General features: G+C 44.1%; 1 protein-coding gene across 23 annotated transcripts in view; it reads left to right on the plus strand.

Annotated features, from left to right (window-relative positions):
* Positions 1 to 6,768: 6,768 nt before the first annotated feature.
* LOC140410875 (clathrin coat assembly protein AP180-like) overlaps positions 6,769 to 19,137 on the plus strand; it is a 390,745-nt gene continuing 378,376 nt past the window's right edge. For 19 of the 23 annotated variants that reach the window (XM_072499616.1, XM_072499620.1, XM_072499622.1 and 16 more), the window contains exons 1-2: positions 7,341 to 7,502; positions 7,923 to 8,095. In XM_072499616.1, the coding sequence (XP_072355717.1) occupies positions 7,966 to 8,095 (130 nt within the window). In that variant the 5' untranslated portion in view covers positions 7,341 to 7,502; positions 7,923 to 7,965. Of the gene's footprint in view, positions 6,906 to 7,019; positions 7,115 to 7,340; positions 7,503 to 7,922; positions 8,096 to 8,567; positions 8,691 to 19,137 lie in introns of those variants that run through there. The other 4 variants (XM_072499615.1, XM_072499614.1, XM_072499631.1 and 1 more) reach the window with 4 other exon arrangements.

Raw genomic sequence — 19,137 nt, forward strand, 5'->3', positions numbered from 1 at the left:
AGATGGTGCTCCTTCTTCTGGCATACAAGCAGAATCTGAAGCGGGAGAATCCAGTTAAGAAGGTCATGTAGTGCTGGTCCGAGGCAACAGAAGAGCTCCTACTCGACTGCTTGGAGTCAGTGGACTGGTCCATATTTAAGAACTCAGCAAGCAACCTAAACAAGTATGTCATCACCGTCACAGACTTTAGCAGCAAATGTGTCGATGACTGCGTGCCAAACAAAGTAGGACGTACGTTCCCCAACTGGAAACCATGCCTTAATCGGGAGATTAACCCCCTACAGAAGGCCACGTCTGAGGCGTTCAAGTCAGGCGACCCTGACCTATACAAGATATCCAGGTACGACCTCTGCAAAGTCATCGGGGATGCCAAGAGACAATATCAGACCAAGCCAGAGTCACAGACTAGCGTTACAGACTCTCGGCGGTTGTGGCAAGGCTTAAACAACATAATGGACCACAAAGCGAAGCCGAGCAGAATCTCCGACAGCAGCGCACCCCCCCCCCCCCCCCCCCCCCCCGATGAACTTGATGCATTCTATGTTCAGTTCAAGCAGGAAACCATCAAACCACAGTTGACTGCCCCAGCAGACCCAGACACACCCATACACATCATCGCAGCTTCCAAAGTCAGATCAGCCTTCGTGAAAGTGAACCCTCAGAAGGTGACGGGCCCTGACGGGGTCCCTGGCCATGCACTCAGATTCTGCGCGGACCATCTGGCAGATGTGTTGGCGGACATCTTCAACCTCTCCCTACTCCGTTCCGATGTCCCCACCTGCTTCAAGGAGACCACCATCATACCGGTGCCATGGAAGAACCAGGCAATGTGCCTCAATGACTATCATCCAGCGGCTTTGACATCGATCGCAATGAAGTGCTTTGAGGGGTTGGTCATGAGGCACATCAACTCCGTACTCGCAGAATGCCTATACCCATTCCAATTTGCACATCACCGCAACCGGTCCACAGCTGATGCCATCTTCCTGGCCCTACACTAATCCCTAGAGCATCTCGACAATAGGGCTCCTACATCAGACTCCTATTTATTGCCTACAGCTCCGCCTTCAGCACCATAATCCCAGCCAGGCTCATATCAATGCTCCAAAACATAGGACTTGGCTCCTCATTCTGCAACTGGATCCTCAACTTCCTGACCCTAGATCACAATCAGTAAGAATAAACAACAACACCTCCTCCAGGATAGTCCTCAATACCGGGGCCCCGCAAGACTGAGTACTTAGCCCCCTACTATACTCCCTATACACACATGACTGCGTGCCAAGATTTGGCTCCAACTCCAACGACAGGTTTGCTGACGAATCGACCGTACTGGATCGGATCTCGAACAACGAAGTGTCAGAATACAGGAGGGAGATAGAGAACCTAGTAGAGTGGTGTAATGGCAAAATCTCTCCCTCAATGTCAGCAAAACTAAAGAGCTGGTCATTGACTTCAGGAAGCAAAGCATTGTACACACCCCTGTCTGCATCAATGGGACCGAGGTGGAGATGGTTGACAGCTTCAACTTCCTAGGTGTGCACAGCACCAAAAGTCTGTCCTGGTCCACGCACTTCGACGCTACGACCAAGAAAAAAACAACAGCGCCTTTACTTCCTCAGGAAACTAAGGAAATTCGGTATTTCCATATTGACTCTTAGCAACTTTTACAGGTGCACCATAGAAAGCATCCTATCTGGCTGCATCACAACCTGGTATGACAACTGCTCGGCCCAAGACCTGAAGAAACTACAGAGAGTCGTGAACACCCTCCAGTCCATAATATAAACTCGCCTCCCATCCATTGACTCTGTCTACACCTCCCGCTGCCTTGGGAAAGCGGGCAGTATAATGAAAGACCCCTCCCACCCGGCTTATTCACTCTTCCAGCTTCTTTCATCGGGCAGGAGATACAAAAGTCTGAGAACACGCACTAACAGATTCAAAAACAGCTTCTTCCCCGCTGTTACCAGATTCCTAAACAACCCCTTATGGACTGATGGATATTTGGACTGATCTGATCTCTTCACACATCTTCTCCACTGAGTAGTACTATACTCCTCTAAGCTTCACCTAATGCCTGTGTCTATGTATTTATATTGTGTGTTCTATGTTTGCCTTATTATATATTTTCTTTTCACATATGGAATGATCTGTTTGAGCTGCACACAGAACAATACTTTTCACTGTACCTCGGTACACGTGGCAATAAACCAATCAAAATAGGTAAAGTGCTCATTCAAATGGTTGGTGCAGATGAAATGGGCTAAAAAAACCTCCTTCTGCACTGTAGGGATTCAATGAAATGCTTGGAGGTGTCCTGAGATTGTGAAAGGTGCTCTGTAATCAAAGGTTCTTTTTTAATGTGTTCACTTCTGGTCATCATGGATAACGCAGATGTGTATATTGGATGAATAAACCAGATTAATTGCACTAGTAGAAATAATATTAAATTAATGAAAATAACTAAAACAGAAAAACTTTACTGAAGAGATGCGTATCAGCTGTGGATCAGTTGGTGCCACTCAGTTAGGAGGTTCTGAGCTTGAGTCCCATTCCAGAAACTTGAATACATAAATATAAGATGACACTCCAGTGTCCACATAGGTACCAACGACATAGGTAGGAAAAGGGATAGGGATGTAAGGCAGGAATTCAGGGAGCTAGGGTGGAAACTTAGATCTAGGACAAACAGAGTTATTATCTCTGGGTTGTTACCCGTGCCACGTGATAGCGAGACGAGGAATAGGGAGAGCGAGGAGTTGAACACGTGACTACAGGGATGGTGCAGGAGGGAGGGTTTCAGATTTCTGGATAATTGGGACTCATTCTGGGGTCGGTGGGACCTCTACAAACGGGATGGTCTACACCTGGACCAGAGGGGTACCAGTATCCTGGGGTGGGAATTTGCTAATGCTCTTCGGGAGGGTTTAAACTATTTCAGCAGGGGGTTGGGAACCTGAATTATGTAGCTCCAGTATACAGGAGGTTGAGAGTAGTGAGGTCATGAGTAAGGTTTCAAATTTGCAGGAGTGTACCGGCAGGCAGGAAGGTGGTTTAAAGTGTGTCTTCTTCAATGCCAGGAGCATCCGGAATAAGGTGGGTGAACTTGGGTGGGTTGGTACCTGGGACTTCGATGTTGTGGCCATTTCGGAGACATGGATAGAGCAGGGACAGGAATGGTTGTTGCAGGTGCTGGGGTTTAGCTATTTCAGTAAGCTCAGGGAAGGTGGTAAAAGAGGGGGAGGGGTGGCATTGTTAGTCAAGGACAGTATTACGGTGGCAGAAAGGACGTTTGATGAGGACTCGTCTACTGAGGTAGTCTGGGCTGAGGTTAGAAACAGGAAAGGAGAGGTCACCCTGTTAGGGGTTTTCTATAGGCCTCTGAAAAGTTCCAGAGATGTAGAGGAAAGGATTGCAAAGATGATTCTGGATAGGAGCGAAAGCAACAGGGTAGTTGTTATGGGGGACTTTAACTTTCCAAATATTGACTGGGAACGCTATAGTTTGAGTACTTTAGATGGGTTTGTTTTTGTCCAATGTGTGCAGGAGGGTTTCCTGACACAGTATGTAGATAGGCCAATGAGAGGCGAGGCCATATTGGATGTGGTACTGGGTAATGAACCAGGACAGGTGTTAGATTTGGAGGTAGGTGAGCACTTTGGTGATAGTGACCACAATTCGATTACGTTTACTTTAGTGATGGAAAGGGATAGGTATATACCGCAGGGCAAGAGTTATATCTGGGGGAAAGGCAATTATGATGTGATGAGGCAAGACTTCGGATGCATCGGATGGAGAGGAGTACTGCAGGGGATGGGCCCAATGGAAATATGGAGCTTGTTCAAGGAACAGCTATTGCGTGTCCTTGATAAGTATGTACCTGTCAAGCAGGGAGGAAGTGGTCAAGCAAGGGAACCGTGGTTTACTAAAGCAGTCGAAACACTTGTCAAGAGGAAGAAGGAGGCTTATGTAAAGATGAGACATGAAGGTTCAGTTAGGGCGCTCGAGAGTTACAAGTTAGCTAGGAAGGAGCTAAAGAGAGAGCTAAGAAGAGCCAGGACGGGACATGAGAAGTCTTTGGCAGGTAGGATCAAGGATAACCCTATAGCTTTCTATGGATATGTCAGGAATAAAAGAATGACTATGGTAAGAGTAGGGCCAGTCAAGGACAGTAGTGGGAAGTTGTGCTTGGAGTCCGAGGAGATAGGAGAGGTACTGAATTAATATTTTTCGTCAGTATTCAAACAGGAAAAAGACAATGTTGTCGAGGAGAATACTGAGATTCAGGCTACTAGACTAGAAGGGCTTGAGGTTCATAAGCGGGAGGTGTTAGCAATTCTGGAAAGTGTGAAAATAGATAAGTCCCCTGGGCTGGGATGGGATTTATCCTATGATTCTCTGGGAAGCTAGGGAGGAGATTGCTGAGCCTATGGCTTTGATCTTTAAGTCATCTTTGTCTTCAGGAATAGTGCCAGAAGACTGGAGAATAGCAAATATTGTCCCCTTGTTCAAGAAGGGGAGTAGAGACAACCCCGGTGACTATAGACCAGTGAGCCTTACTTCTGTTGTGTGCAAAATCTTGGAAAGGTTTATAAGAGATAGGATGTATAATCATCTGGAAAGGAATAATTTGATTAGAGATAGTCAACACGGTTTTGTGAAGGGTAGGTCGTGCCTCACAAACCTTATTGAGTTCTTTGAGAAAGTGACCAAACAGGTGGATGAGGGTAAAGCAGTTGATGTGGTGTATATGGATTTCAGTAAAGCGTTTGATAAGGTTCTCCATGGTAGGCTACTGCAGAAAATACAGAGGCATGGGATTCAGGGTGATTTAGCAGTTTGGATCAGAAATTGGCTAGCTGGAAGAAGACAAAGGGTGGTGGTTGATGGGAAATGTTCAGACTGGAGTCCAGTTACTAGTGGTGTACTACAAGGATCTGTTATGGGGCCACTGCTGTTTGCCATTTTTATAAATGACCTGGAGGAGGGCGTAGAAGGATGGGTGAGTAAATTTGCAGATGACACTAAAGTCGGTGGAGTTGTGGACAGTGCGGAAGGATGTTACAAGTTACAGAGGGACATAGATAAGCTGCAGCGCTGGGCTGAGAGGTGGCAAATGGAGTTTAATGCAGAAAAGTGTGAGGTGATTCATTTTGGAAGGAATAACAGAAGACAGAGTACTGGGCTAATGGTAAGATTCTTAGCAGTGTGGATGAGCAGAGTGATCTCGGTGTCCATGTACATAGATCCCTGAAAGTTGCCACCCAGGTTGAGAGGGTTGTTAAGAAGGCGTACGGTGTGTTAGCTTTTATTGGTAGAGGGATTGAGTTTCGGAGCCATGAGGTCATGTTGCAGCTGTACAAAACTCTGGTGCGGCCGCATTTGGAGTATTGCGTGCAATTCTGGTCGCCGCATTATAGGAAGGATGCGGAAGCATTGGAAAGGGTGCAGAGGAGATTTACCAGAATGGTGCCTGGTGTGGAGGCAAGATCTTATGAGGAAAGGCTGAGGGACTTGAGGCTGTTTTCGTTAGAGAGAAGATTAAGAGGTGACTTAATTGAGGCATACAGGATGATCAGAGGATTGGATAGGGTGGACAGTGAGAGCCTTTTTCCTTGGATGGTGATGTCTAGCACGAGGGGACATAGCTTTAAATTGAGGGGAGATAGATATAAGACAGATGTCAGAGGTAGGTTCTTTACTCAGAGAGTAGTAAGGGCGTGGAATGCCCTGCCTGCAACAGTAGTGGACTCGCCAACACTAAGGGCATTCAAATGGTCATTGGATAGGCATATGAACGATAAGGGAATAGTGTAGATGGGCTTTCGAGTGGTTTCACAGGTCGGCGCAACATCGAGGGCCGAAGGGCCTGTACTGCGCTGTAATGTTTTATATGTTCTATGTTCTAGTGTTGCATTGTTGACAGCACCATCTTTTGGATGTTGACACAGTCCAGTCTGCTCTCAAGATGCAAAAAAATTCCGTGACAATATTTGAAGAGGAGCAGGGCAGTTATCCCCAGTGTCTTGGCTAATATTTATCCCTCAATCAACATCACCAAACAGATTATCTAGTCATTATCAAATTGCTATTTGTAGGAGCTTGTGTGCAGATTAGCTGTCATGTTTCCTACATTATAACAGTGGCTAAACTTCAAAGTACTTCACTGACTGTAAAATGCTGAGGGGTGTCTTGAGGCTGTGAAAGATGCTTTATAATGCAAGTCTTTCTAATTTTTACAGACAAGAACTGCTTGGAACAATCTATCCATCATCCAAAATAAATTTAGCTTTAGTCTCGAAGAATTCCAGTGGTGGGGATGAGCTTCAAAGGGTTGAATAGTCGTTTGTCAGCGTTCTTATGTTCCTGCCACTTTAACAAACTGAGACTTAGGGTCTAATTTCGGGCCCTTCCTGGGACAGTGTAACCTAGTCATTTACAGTCTCATTTCATTAAGAGGATTATTACAAATTTGAACACAGTAAAATATTTAAAGATTCAAGATAATGCTTTGTTTTTTCAAAAAGAGGAACATCATATTTTCTTGTTTGTACATTGGTGTAGCTGCATTACATTTTCTTAACATGGTATTTATAAGGGAAGTACAATAACGGCGTAGTTAGACATGTGTCAGGTCGGACAGTGGGAGAGGCTGGAGAGTAAGGTAACGGTGCTTTTCAACTGTGCGAACTTTCCCACATCCATATAGCTGTGTTTGCTGACTCGGTGATTTGGAATGATGACTCGAAGTTACAACGCTGAAGGCAACGACACGGCTCATTGGCATTCCACGAAACATTTTTTTTTGTACAAACGTCGACAAAAAACATGGTTTCAGTGATATTTAATTGTTCACTTTAAATACTTTGAAATCACAGTCGGACCCAGAAACGAGTTAAAAGGTAAAATGATTGCCTACAACCGCGGTGGCACAAAGCTACAAATTAACCACAGACTGATTTAGTCAAGCGTAAACGTAGCAGGGAATAGGGAATATTGGGAGTGCAGGCAAAGAGGGTGAATGCAAGAAGGCACAGGTCAGCACAGTGCAGCCCTCCAGAGAGAGAGGTGCGGGGAATCAGGACTTACTCTTCAGGGGATTTGAGGAAAGGTTGTTTTTGTTTTAAGCTTGCATTTTTTGTGTGTGATGGACAGGGAGAAGAGAGGTCGTGTATTTGAGCACAACCCGAATAGGTACCATCCCCCCCGCCCCCCCCAACAACCACCACACAGGTGTAATTTATGTCGGCAGACCCTGCAGCAGCTGGGAAACGCTCACCTTCCCCTTTAATAATAGGGAGGGGAGGGGAGGGGGGTTAGTGACGTGTCAATGGATAAAGGAGAGGGGGGGGACGAGGGAGAGAGAATCAAAAAAATCCGATTAAATCCCTGAATCAATCGCCATTTTATTGTCAGCAATCCAGCCCTGAGGTGGGAGTGAGAGCGGCCCCGGGAGCAGCGGCGGAGAGGCCCCGAGGAGGAGGGCGGCGAGGGCTCGGGTATGAGCTTGGCGCTTGGGAGGGGAGGAGCCGGGAGCGGGGGCCGTTATCCCGGAGAGGGAGGGAGAGTAACCGGCGGTCCCCAGCCTCCATCACTCCGCACGTCTCCCTCCACCCGCTCGGCGAACCGCCCCTTCATGTGTTTTTAATCGGTTCACCCCCCCCCCCCCCCCCCCCATTTGAGCCGCGAGTCCGGGGTCGCCCCCTCCCCCGGTCCCAGGTGTGAGTCTTTCCCCCTCCTCCCTCCCCCTTTCTCTGGATATCTGACAGGCGGCCGGCCGCTCCTCATCCTCTCCCATCTTTTTTTATTTGATTACATTGTATTTACCGCTTCATTGACACCCTTTTTTCTCTCTCTTTTTTCTCCCCCCCCCCCCCCTTTCCTTTTTTATATTTATATACAAATTATTCATTGCAAAGTGTGTGTGTGCGCGAGAGGGAGAAGGAAGATTAAAGCGAGAAAATGTCGGGCCAGACTATCACGGACCGGATTGCTGCGGCTCAGTACAGTGTGACCGGCTCGGCTGTGGCCAGGGCTGTCTGCAAGGCGACCACCCATGAGGTGATGGGACCCAAGAAGAAGCACCTGGACTGTAAGAGACTTTCACCTTCATACCTTTAATAGCCCCCTTTCCCCCCGCACTTGCCCTTCAGTGTTACATCCTCAGGATTCATTGCAAACGGTGCATTTGTGTGCCTAAATCTGGGCTGATTATTTGTAAATGTGCGTGTATATATAAATATTTTAATTTGCCAGTGTTTTGCTGCAGTTTCCTTCATTATTTGCAATTTTAATTTCTATTTGCTGTGCGCTGCCTAGTTTGCTCTCAATCCTGCTATTTTAATGGATGCTGTTTTGTTGACGCTTCCATTTATTCCCAGGCAATCGCTGGTATTTCTGACTGTTTTACTTGCTTGTCTCCCATCACTGGTATTTCTGTTGGTTGTAATAGAGTAGAGCTGAAAAAAAAACATTGGGGGTGGTGGGTTGTATCCGTAGGGGTGGTGGGTTGTATCCATAGCTCTGGATACTGGAGGTAACGGTAATGTAGCACCAGTGGCAGAAGTATAATAAATATTTTACTCGCAGAATGGCTGAGGAAGTCTGGTTGTTTAATTTTTTAAACACAGCAAATAAAAATGCGCGTTCTGAACTTGATACACCGAGCGAATGGTTGGATATTACAGGTAAATGTGTTCGTCATGTGCAAGAAAGCAAGATGTGGGTTGTTACTGCAGTTTACTCGCTTATTAAGTGAAAGCGTATAGGATATGTAGATTTCAGTTGGGTGAAATTCTTCTCGTTTCTTGAGTGGCACTGAGAGAATTTATAATTTCCGATTTATTACGGGTTGCACTGTAATGGACAAGAAATATTTAGACGCATCAGCACTTTTTAGAGGGAGCAGTGGGGGCGGATTCAAAATGATTTCTTAAAAATTGCAGTTCGAAGCTTGGGTCTGAATGGTGCAATTCACTGAGCATCGATGATTCTGATGTGGCGGTGATCCTTACCACCCTGCCCCCACTCCTACCTCTGTATTGCTAATCCCTCCGGATATTGTTGTTTAAATACTTGCTCTTGGCTCTGAAATTAGTGGTGTTAAATTATTCCAATAATTAATACAATGCTACTAGTCAAAATAGTTAATTGTGTGGTGTTTTGTAATGCTTCTAGTGTGATATTACTATTTTCCCCTAATGCTACAACAGACTAGACCGCAGTTAACATTTAAACAGAGAGACTGTTAATGAACTTTAAATAATTTTATAATATATTAAATAACAATGAACAATCCTTGCAGTTGCACGATTTACATCCATATTTCTGAAATGAACCCAGTGTGTCCTCAGTGCTTTCTTTTAGAAATCAATGCCACATGGGCAATTTCTTTCAGATGCAGTGCTGATAAAAGTCATGTGTGCGACAAAAATCTTCATTTTATCATCCTCTGATATTGACAGATTGCTGTAGACAAATTACAAATGTTCAGAATATTTCAAAAATTGCTATAAAAATTATTTAAAATATCTAGATAGTTTAGCATTTCCTCATTAGCTACCATTTGAAAAATTGCTGATTTTTGTTTTTAGTAACAGCATTGCAGAGCTTGTGCAGTAGTGTACATGAAGGTTACAGAAAATATATATTATGCAGCCCTCGGGTTTCCTCACCGTTATCTTTCTTGAGGGTGCAACAGTGTTTGTGATTCCGGGACTGAGTTGGCCACATTTCACTTCACTTCCAACATGAAGAGGGAATGCGGGCAGGCTGTGTTCAACCTTTCCCTATATAGCAGGGGTGTTGATTGCAACTTTCATACCTGTGTTGGCTGCCACCCTGGTTGAAATTAACCATCCAATAAAAGGATTAAACTTTGAGTCTTCCTTGGTCTGTTTGACTCAATTCTGTGCTGGGAAGTGCAGTTACCTGTTGAACCATGGGGAGCCCCATATGATTTCTTAAATAACTAACTGTTAACTTGCCTCTGAAAACCAATATCTACATGTTTGTATATTGGAAGCAATAATTTGCTATTTGGCAACTTTTAAGCCAACCCATAGGTATTCATAGACGTATCTATGCTGTCAGAATATCAAATCTATGCGAGTGTCACATACGTCCTTTATGCATAGGAGGAGCTCAATGCTCAAATTTCAGTAGTCCCCTCAGCAATGCAGCAAAGGTAATGGCGTGTGAGGAGATAGAGTTACTCCTGGATCGATTTAGAACCCATTTTGTAATGGTTCAGAAAGTAGTGGGATGAGGTGGAACTTCTTGCAAAATTGACACATTGCTGATAAAACCTGTTATTATTGTGTGTCCAAGCAAAATATGCTTTGAAACAGTTTTTATCAAACAGAAATAATAGATCAGTAATTCAACAAATGTAAAATAAAATGAATAATACACCAATGTTAAATTCTGCCTCTCCCAACAGATTCCACAAATCTTCCATTTGAACCCTTTTTAAACAAAGGATTATGTGTACAAACCATGTGTGCTGAAAATAAGTGAAATCCATAAATTGGGTTGGGTTTATTGTCATGTGTACCGTGGTACAGTGAAAATTATTGTTCTGCCTGCAGATCAGATAGATCATTCCGTACATGAAAAGAAAATACATAATAGGGCAAACATAAAATACACCATGTAAATACATAGACACAGGCATCGGGTAAAGCACACTTGAGTTTAGTACTAATCAAAAGAGAAGATGTGTGAAGAGTTCAGATCAGTCCATAAGAGGGCCGTTTAGGAGTCTGGTAACACTGGGGAAGAAGCTGTTTTTGAATCTGTTAATGTGTGTCCTCAGATTTTTGCAACCCCTACCCGATAGAAAAAATTGGAAGTGAGTAAGACAGGTGGGAGGGGCCTTTGATTATGCTGCCCACTTTCCCAAGGCAACGGGAGCTGTAGACAGTCAATGGATGTGGACGGGGGGGGTTCGTGTGGTGGACTGGGTGGTGTTCACGACTCTGTAGTTTCTTCCGGTCTTGGGCCGAGCAGTTGCAGACAGAACTTTGAGGCACAAAGTAACTTGTAGTTATATATCCAAGTTTGCTGCAGATACTAAGTTAGGTGCCACTATATCTGGGCAGATGGGAATGCTAAATTACTAAGGGGCATAGCTTAAGCAAGTGGACAAAACTGTGGCAGATAGAGTTCAACATGGCAAAGTAGGATGTGGATTACTGTGGATTCGCAGTCGATCTATACATTTTCTAAATTGTAGGAACTGTAGAGATGTGGGTGTCTGTAGCAAAATCACTTCAAATACTTTTTATAGAAAATATTTTATTGAAGCATTTGTAATTTTTACAGTTTAACATTACTTAAACAACCGCGCGGTCCGACACACACACACAAATTAAAAACAACGTCCCCTAATACCCCCCTATTTCCTAATTGCCCGTGTACGAAGTTCCCTGACCTTTTCTTGCACTACCATGTCTCCCATTTCCCCCCCCCCCCCCCCCCCCGGCCTTACTGCTGGCGTTCAATTTTCCTTGAAGTCGATGACTGGCTGGCACCTCTGGGAGTACCCCTGAATTAATCCTCAAGGTGAACTTAATTTTTTCCAGCCTGAGAAACCCTGCCATGTTGCTGATCCACGCTCCTGACTTTGGGGGTTCCGAGTCTCTCCATCCATGCAAAATCCATCTCTGGGCCACCCAGGGAGGAAAACACCAGAACAACCCCCCCCCCTCCCCCCCTCGGATCTTCTGATACCCCAAATATTGCAAATTCTGGACTCTGGAGTCACGCTCCCTTCCAGGACCTCTGACATGACGTCTGCAAATCGCTGCCAGAATCCCCTTCGGACATGCCCAAAACATATGTATATGATCGCCGGGCTTCCCCCACAGTGTCCGCACCTATCGTCTGCCTTCCTCAAAAAAAACCTGCTCATCTGGGCTACCGTCATGTGGGCCCTATGAACCACCTTGAACTGGATCAGGCTAAGTCTGCCACAAGACGAGGATGAATTAACCCTCTTCAAAGCCTTTTCCCATAATTTGATTTCCAACTCTCCTCCTAGCTCCTCGTCCCACTTCCTCTTCACCTCCCCGATAAGGACTCCTTCCAACTCCATCAATTCTTTATATATCTCGAGACCCTCCCCTCCCCATCCCCTGTTTTTGACATCACCTTATCCTGTAGTCTCCTCAGGGGGAGGCTAGGAAAGCTTGGAACTTGCCTCCGGACAAAGACCTGTACCTGTAGGTACCGAAACCCGTTCCCACCCGGCAACTCAAACTCCTCTGAATGAAAAGATCCCAAAATCTCTCAATCCCTGCCTGCTGCCCCTTCCTAAAGCCTCCATCCACCCCCCTGGAACAAAACGGTGATTGTCACAGATCGGTGACCACCCTGATGCCCCTTCCAATCTCATGTGCTGTCTCCATTGACCTCACACCCTCAGGGCTGCTGCTACCACTGGGCTTGTGGAGAGCCGAGTCAGCGAGAACAGCAGCGGCGCAGTCAATAAAGCCTTCAAACTCGTACCCTTGCAGGATGCCGCCTCTAACTTGCTATCACTTAAAATATTAGTGAACAGGTATAAAAAATGATTTTAATATGTTAATGGTTTGCAAAGATTCATCTCGAGGGAGCTGAAATACAAAAAGATGGAATGCATGTATAAACCTGCTATTTGACCTCATCTGGAGTACTGAATTTGGTTCTTTGTATTGCATCTTGAAGCATGTTTAATGTTTGAAGGGGTGTGGTGCTGATTTGCTAGAATAATACTTGGGCTAAAACTGTTAAATTGAGAACAGTTTGCATAGGCTAGGCTTGTATTCCACTTGTTTAAAATTATGATTGGATGGGGTAAGAAAGAAATTATTTTACCCAGTAGCAAAGTCCAGAATGAGGGGCATAGGGGAGATGATGGAACAGTGTTAATGTCACTTACAGAATCAGAATAATACATTGCAGAAGAGGCCCTTCGGCCATCGAGTCTGCACCGACATACGAAAAACACCTGACCTGCCTACCTAATCCCATTTGCCAGCGCTTGGTCCTTCGCATTTAGATGAGTAATCCAGAGGCCCAGGCTAAGGCTCTGAGGACATGGGTTCAAATCCCAGCAATGGCAGCTGGTGGAACTTCCAACTAAATTAATAATTCAGTAATGGTGACCATGAAGCTATCATTGATTGCAATAAGCTATCTGGCTCCCTAATGCCCTTTTAGGGAAGAAAATCTACTATCCTGGTCTGACCAGACGTGCACAAATGTGATTGATTCTTAATGAGCACTTCCCATTGGAAGCTACTCAATTCATTGGCAGTCTGGGATGGGCAAAAAATTATTATCCTGCCGGTGATGCCCAGATCTTTTCAAAATATAAAAGCCTTGAAATTATCGTTAGGCTGTTCAGGATTGTCAGGTGACACTTCACACAACAGGAAGCTGAAATATGGAACTTAAAGTCCCAAAAAGCTGTCGTGACGAGAACAACAAAAATTTAAAACTGAAAAATCATCGATTTTTGTTCGGCAAGAGTCTGCAGGAACTGGGGTAAGCCATTACCTCCCTCAAGCCTGTTGTACCTCCCTCTAGTCTGTTCCAGCATTCAATGAGGTCATGGCTGACCTGAGACCGAACTACAAAGCCCTGCCTTTTCCCCATATCCTTTTATCAAGCTTTGGTCAAAACAAAATCATCAAATCTCAGCCAAGGTTTTAATTGACCTAACATGCATTGGCAGTTGAAGAGTTCCAAAATTTTAGCCTGCATTGCATGTAGAAATGTTTTCTAAATTTACCTTTGAACTCTGACTTTCATTTTTTAATTATGCCCCTGACGTGGCAGCACGGTGGCGCAGTGGTAGCATTGCAGCCTCACGGCGCTGAGGTCCCAGGTTCGATCCCGGCTCTGGGCCACTGTCTGTGTGGAGTTTGCACATTCTCCCTGTGTTTGCGTGGGTTTCGCCCCCACAACCCAAAGATGTGCAAGGTAGGTGGATTAGCCACGCTAAATTGCCCCTTAATTGGAAAAATAAATTGGGTACTCTAAATTTATTTATTTTAAAAATTATGCCCGACTTAATTTCCCAATTGGCAGAAAGTTAACTGTTTCTCCTCAATATCTTGCTCAAATCAACTCCTTGCCCGTCTAAATTATAGGGAATTAAATCTAGCTTGTGTAAACTCCGCTTGTAATTTAACCAGGTGCCATTCTGGTAAATTCTATGCTACATTTCCCACAAAGACCATTATATTCTTCCCATGGTCTGGTGTCCCGAGCTGCTAACAGTGCTCCAGGTGTGATCTAACCAAAGCTTTGTATAACTGCAGCATAACTTTTACTCTTTTGAGAAAATAATCAAAAATTTATATCCAATGTGTCCATGACATTTTAACTGCATGAATCCCCAAGTCTCTTTTGACTGCCATCTATTTAGTTTTTCACTCCATTTAAAATATTCATCCATTTTTAAGTTCAAAGCGATGACCAAAATTGTCTACATTGACATCTATTTGCTACAAGTTTTTCCTATTGACTTGATATGTTAAAATCTATGAATGTTATACTTCTATTTGCATTTCTTCTTACAGCATTACCAGCTTTGTGCCATCAGCAAACTTGGATATGTGGCTTTTAATAAGTACAGTGAAAAGCTGACGACCCAACCCTATGGGACACTACATTTCTGCCAATTTTTGATTGTCCTTTCTCCTGCTACTCAACCAACTTTTTAATTAGGTTAACTTAGGCTTTCAATTTTAACAGGTTTGTATGAGGGATTTATCAATTCCTCCCGGAAATTCATATGAATAACACACAGACTTTCCCCTATCTGTTAATTTTAGTCACCTTTCAAATTCAATCGCTTTGTCAGGCACGATTTACTGTCAATAAAACCATACTGCTCTTTGATGAACCAGTATTCATCATGTGGTTAAGGACCCAAATTTGAGCTTAAGATATGGATCAACTCTGATCTAATTGAATGGCAGAACAGATTCAAGGCACTGAACTATCTGTTCCTATGTTGCTAAAATTTCCTGTTGTGACACATTGTATTGATGCAGGAAATTCCCTGAATTAATTAATTAATCTGTATATAATCTTCAGGTGACACAGCTAGATTTTAAACTCCCAACACTCTGTGGATAGCACCCGAGGGATCTGCAAATGAGGGCAGCATGACTGTCAGTGGCAAGGCAAGCATTTAATGCCTATTCCCATTTCAAGTTGGGATGTTGTGAGGCATGGAGGGTAACTTGGAGCTGATGGCGTTCCCATGTATCTACCCTTGTTCTTTAGGTAGCAAAGGTCACCAGTTTGGGCATGCAGTTGGAGAAACTTCAGTGAGTTGCTACAGTGCACATTGTAAATTGTCCTCACTGCAACCATGTTGTGCTGGTGTTGGTGGGGATTAGAGTGTTATGATGTGGTGCTGATCTATAGGGGGTGCTTTGTCCTGGATGCTGTTACTTCTGGCTGCACTCATCCAGGTAAATGAAGAGTATTCCATCACACCCCTGACTTTTTCTTTGTAGATGGTGGAAAAAAACTTTGGGGAGTCAGGAGGTGCATCATTTGCTGTATTATAACTTGCCTCTGACCTGTTCTTGCAATTGCAGTATTTATGTGGTTTGTCCAGTTAGATTTATGGTCAGTGGTGACCAGCTGAACGATCTTTTTGAATGTTAAAGGAAGATGTCAAGAAAGGTGCCAATGCGGTACCATTATTCAGGAAGGAGTACACCAGGAAACTACAGGTCAAGAGCAGTCAGCATAATTTTGTTAAATCTGACCTATTGAATGTTTTGAAGCGGTGACCAGGTGTGCAGATGAGGGCAGTGCATTTGATGTCTACTTGGACTTCAAGTCTTTTTTGATAAGGTCCCACATGGGACACTAATAGCGAAGGTAAGAGCCTGTGGGATCCAAGGAAATTTAGCAAATTAGATCCAGAATTGGCAGAGTGGCAGGAAGCAGAGTGGTTGAGGGGTATTTTTCTGACTGGAAGCCTGCGTCCAGTGGGGTCCTGCAGGGATCTGTGTTGGGGCCCTTGCAGTTTGTGGTTTTCATAAATGATTTATGTAGGAGAATTGAATTGGTAAGTTTGCAGATTATATGAAAATTGTGGGGTGGTAAATAGTGAGGAGGGTAGCCTTTGTGTATGGTGATATTCATGAGTTTTCTCTTCTCCTCTCTCCTCGCCCCCCCCCCCCCCCCCCCCAATATTTGTTGTTCAATTGTCTACCATCAATCATTACTGGGACGATTGCAAAGACTTTATTTCATTGCAAGCTGTACAGATGTCCAGCTCTGCCTGATTTATGCTGCTACTGCAGTTTGGCATGCAGATAGTCCTGTGCTGTAGCTTCACCAGGTTGGTACCTTTATTAGGTATGCCTGATGCTATTTCTAGAATGCTCTCTTGATTCTTGAACCAAGGTTGTGCTTTGATATTCAAGATAGAGTAAGCAATATATCAGGCATAAGGATATAGATCATGATGAAATACAATTCTAATGCTGATGAATCACAGCACCTTTTCCATGCCTAGGTTTGGGCCATTGAGTCGTCTCAATCTATAACCTTTTAGCATATTGGCCGTGGCTCAACATGATGGTGTCTTTAATGTTAAGACAGAATTTTATCTCTGACTGTGTTCATTGGTCATTCCTACAATTGGTGCCTTGAACAGATGAATCTGCGACAGATAAGCTTGGTGAGGGCAAGGTCAAGTAGGTTTTCTATTGTTTTTCAACCGGTCAGATTCACCGAAGATATGTCCTTGCTACCATCCATGCTTCTTCCAAGTTGGGGAACGGGAGGTGGCAGCAGGTAGTTTTGTCGCTGATGTTTGTTTCACTTGATGCCCGAGACCTGGGATCTGTTGGAATATTGAGGATTCCCAGGGCCACTGACGTAACTAGATGCAGTTATGATTCTGCTACTGGGACACAACAAATCCAGGGATGACTAAGGAGTCGGGTATTTTGACTGAAAGGTGTGATTCTGCGAGTATGACAGTTCACCTTTGCTCTCTTAATTTTGGCACGCATTCTAATTTTGACACACATTCCACTAATACTAGTCGGGAGGAATTTGCAGGGTTGACTTGGCTGGGTGTGTCTTCACTCTCTCTGAATCCGGTGCTTGGATTGATGCTACATTGTCTGCAGATTTCTTTTTAGCAGTTCTGATTGAATGCCTTAAATAGGCCATTTCAGAGGGCAGTTAGAGTCATCTACAAATTGGGTAAATTTCTTCTTTAAATAATAATGAACCACTAATAATCCAGTAGTTTGCTGGCACCATGACTGTTTGTTTTTAATTCAACATTTTGTTTATTTAGCTGAGTTTTAATTTTTTAACTGTTACGGTGGGGTTTGAACTCAAACTTGTGTCTTAGGCTTATTAAGCTCCTGTCTTGATAGCTACTGTGCCCACATACAATTTGGAGTTGGGACCGGCAGAGGGAATTGGTTCAATTGAATCCAGGTGTTCAAAGGCTGCACCTTATTTTATTGACGGGACTGTTTTTAAAAAAAAAAAAAAACCTAAAGGGAGATGATCTTCCTATTGAATGGAGAAATAAGTCTAATGTAGGTATTGCGTGAGGTTGGCCATGATGAGAGTAGTTGTGCCTCAAGGTTGGCCATGATGAGTATCAGGAGTGTGGTACTGTGCTTGTGGACTCTAAACTGAATAGATGGCTGAGACAGGGCAGGGAAGAGCAGTAGAGGTAAAAGTGCTCATTGTATGTAAACCTCATGTGCTCTGTGTTTCTGCATATTAATATTCTACCTAAAGCACTATTAACAGCTTTCTGTGATTGAAACTCTTGAGATACTAACTTCAAGCATACGTTGCACTTGCATTGCTGCCACTCTTTTTTTAAGTAAATCTTTGTGAAAGTCAATGTGCCTTTTTTTTTTTTGGAAACTTCCTTTCTGCTCTGAGTATTGGCAAATGCAACCAAATGAGGTCACAATGCTGAGGACTGGTATGTTTCCTGTAAACTGATTGATAAAGCATGATTATCAGAAGTCTGGGGTGGGTCATAAGAACTAGGAGCAGGAGTAGGCCTTCTGGCCCTTCAAGCCTGCTCCACCATTCAATGAGATCATGGCTGATCTTTTGTGGACTCCGCTCCACTTACCTGCCTGAACACCATAACCCTTTATTCTTCAAAAAACTATCTATCTTTATCTTGAAAACATTTAATGAAGGAGCCTCAACTGCTTCATTGTGCAGGGAATTCCATAGATTCACAACCCTTTGGGTGACGAAGTTCCTCCTAAGCTCAGACCTAAATCGATTTCTCCTTATTTTGAGGCTATGCCCCCCTAATTCTGCTTTCACCTGCCAGTGGAAACAACCTGCCCGCATCTATCCTATGGATTCCCTTTATAATTTTATATATTTCTATAAGATTTCCCCCCCCGCCCCCCCGCATCCTTCTAAATTCCAGCGAGTACAGTCCCAGTCTACTCAACTTCTCCTCGTAATCCAATCCCTTCAGCTCTGGGATTAACCTAGTGAATCTCCTCTGCACACCCTCCAGTGCCAGTACATCCTTTCTCAGGTAAGGAGACCAAAACTAAACACAATACTCCAGGTGTGGCCTCACTAACAACTTGTACAGTTGCAGCATAACCTCCCTAGTCTCAAACACCATCCCTCTCTAGCAGTGAAGGACAAAACTCCATTTGCCTTCTTGATCACCTGTTGCACCTGTAAACCAACTCCTGCACTAGGACACCCAGGCCCCTGCACAACAGCATGTTTTAATATTTTATCATTTAAATAATAATCCCTTTTGCTGTTGTTCCTACCAAAAATGGATAACCTCACATTTGGGGTTGGTTTAGCACAGTGGGCTAAACAGCTGGCTTGTAATGCAGAACAAGGCCAGCAGTGGGGGTTCAATTCCCGTACCGGCCTCCCCGAACAGGCACCAGAATGTGGCGACTAGGGGCTTTTAACCGTAACTTCATTGAAGCCTACTTGTGACATTATTATTATTTATTGTCAACATTTCATCTGCCAGCCCTTTCACTTAAACTATTCAAATTCCTCTGAAGTCTTCCAGTATCCTATGCACTTTTTGCTTTTACCACATCTTAGTTTAGTCTGCAAACTTGCACACATTGCACT

This window comes from Scyliorhinus torazame, chromosome 4 (assembly GCF_047496885.1).
Source record: "Scyliorhinus torazame isolate Kashiwa2021f chromosome 4, sScyTor2.1, whole genome shotgun sequence".
NCBI lineage: Eukaryota > Metazoa > Chordata > Chondrichthyes > Carcharhiniformes > Scyliorhinidae > Scyliorhinus > Scyliorhinus torazame.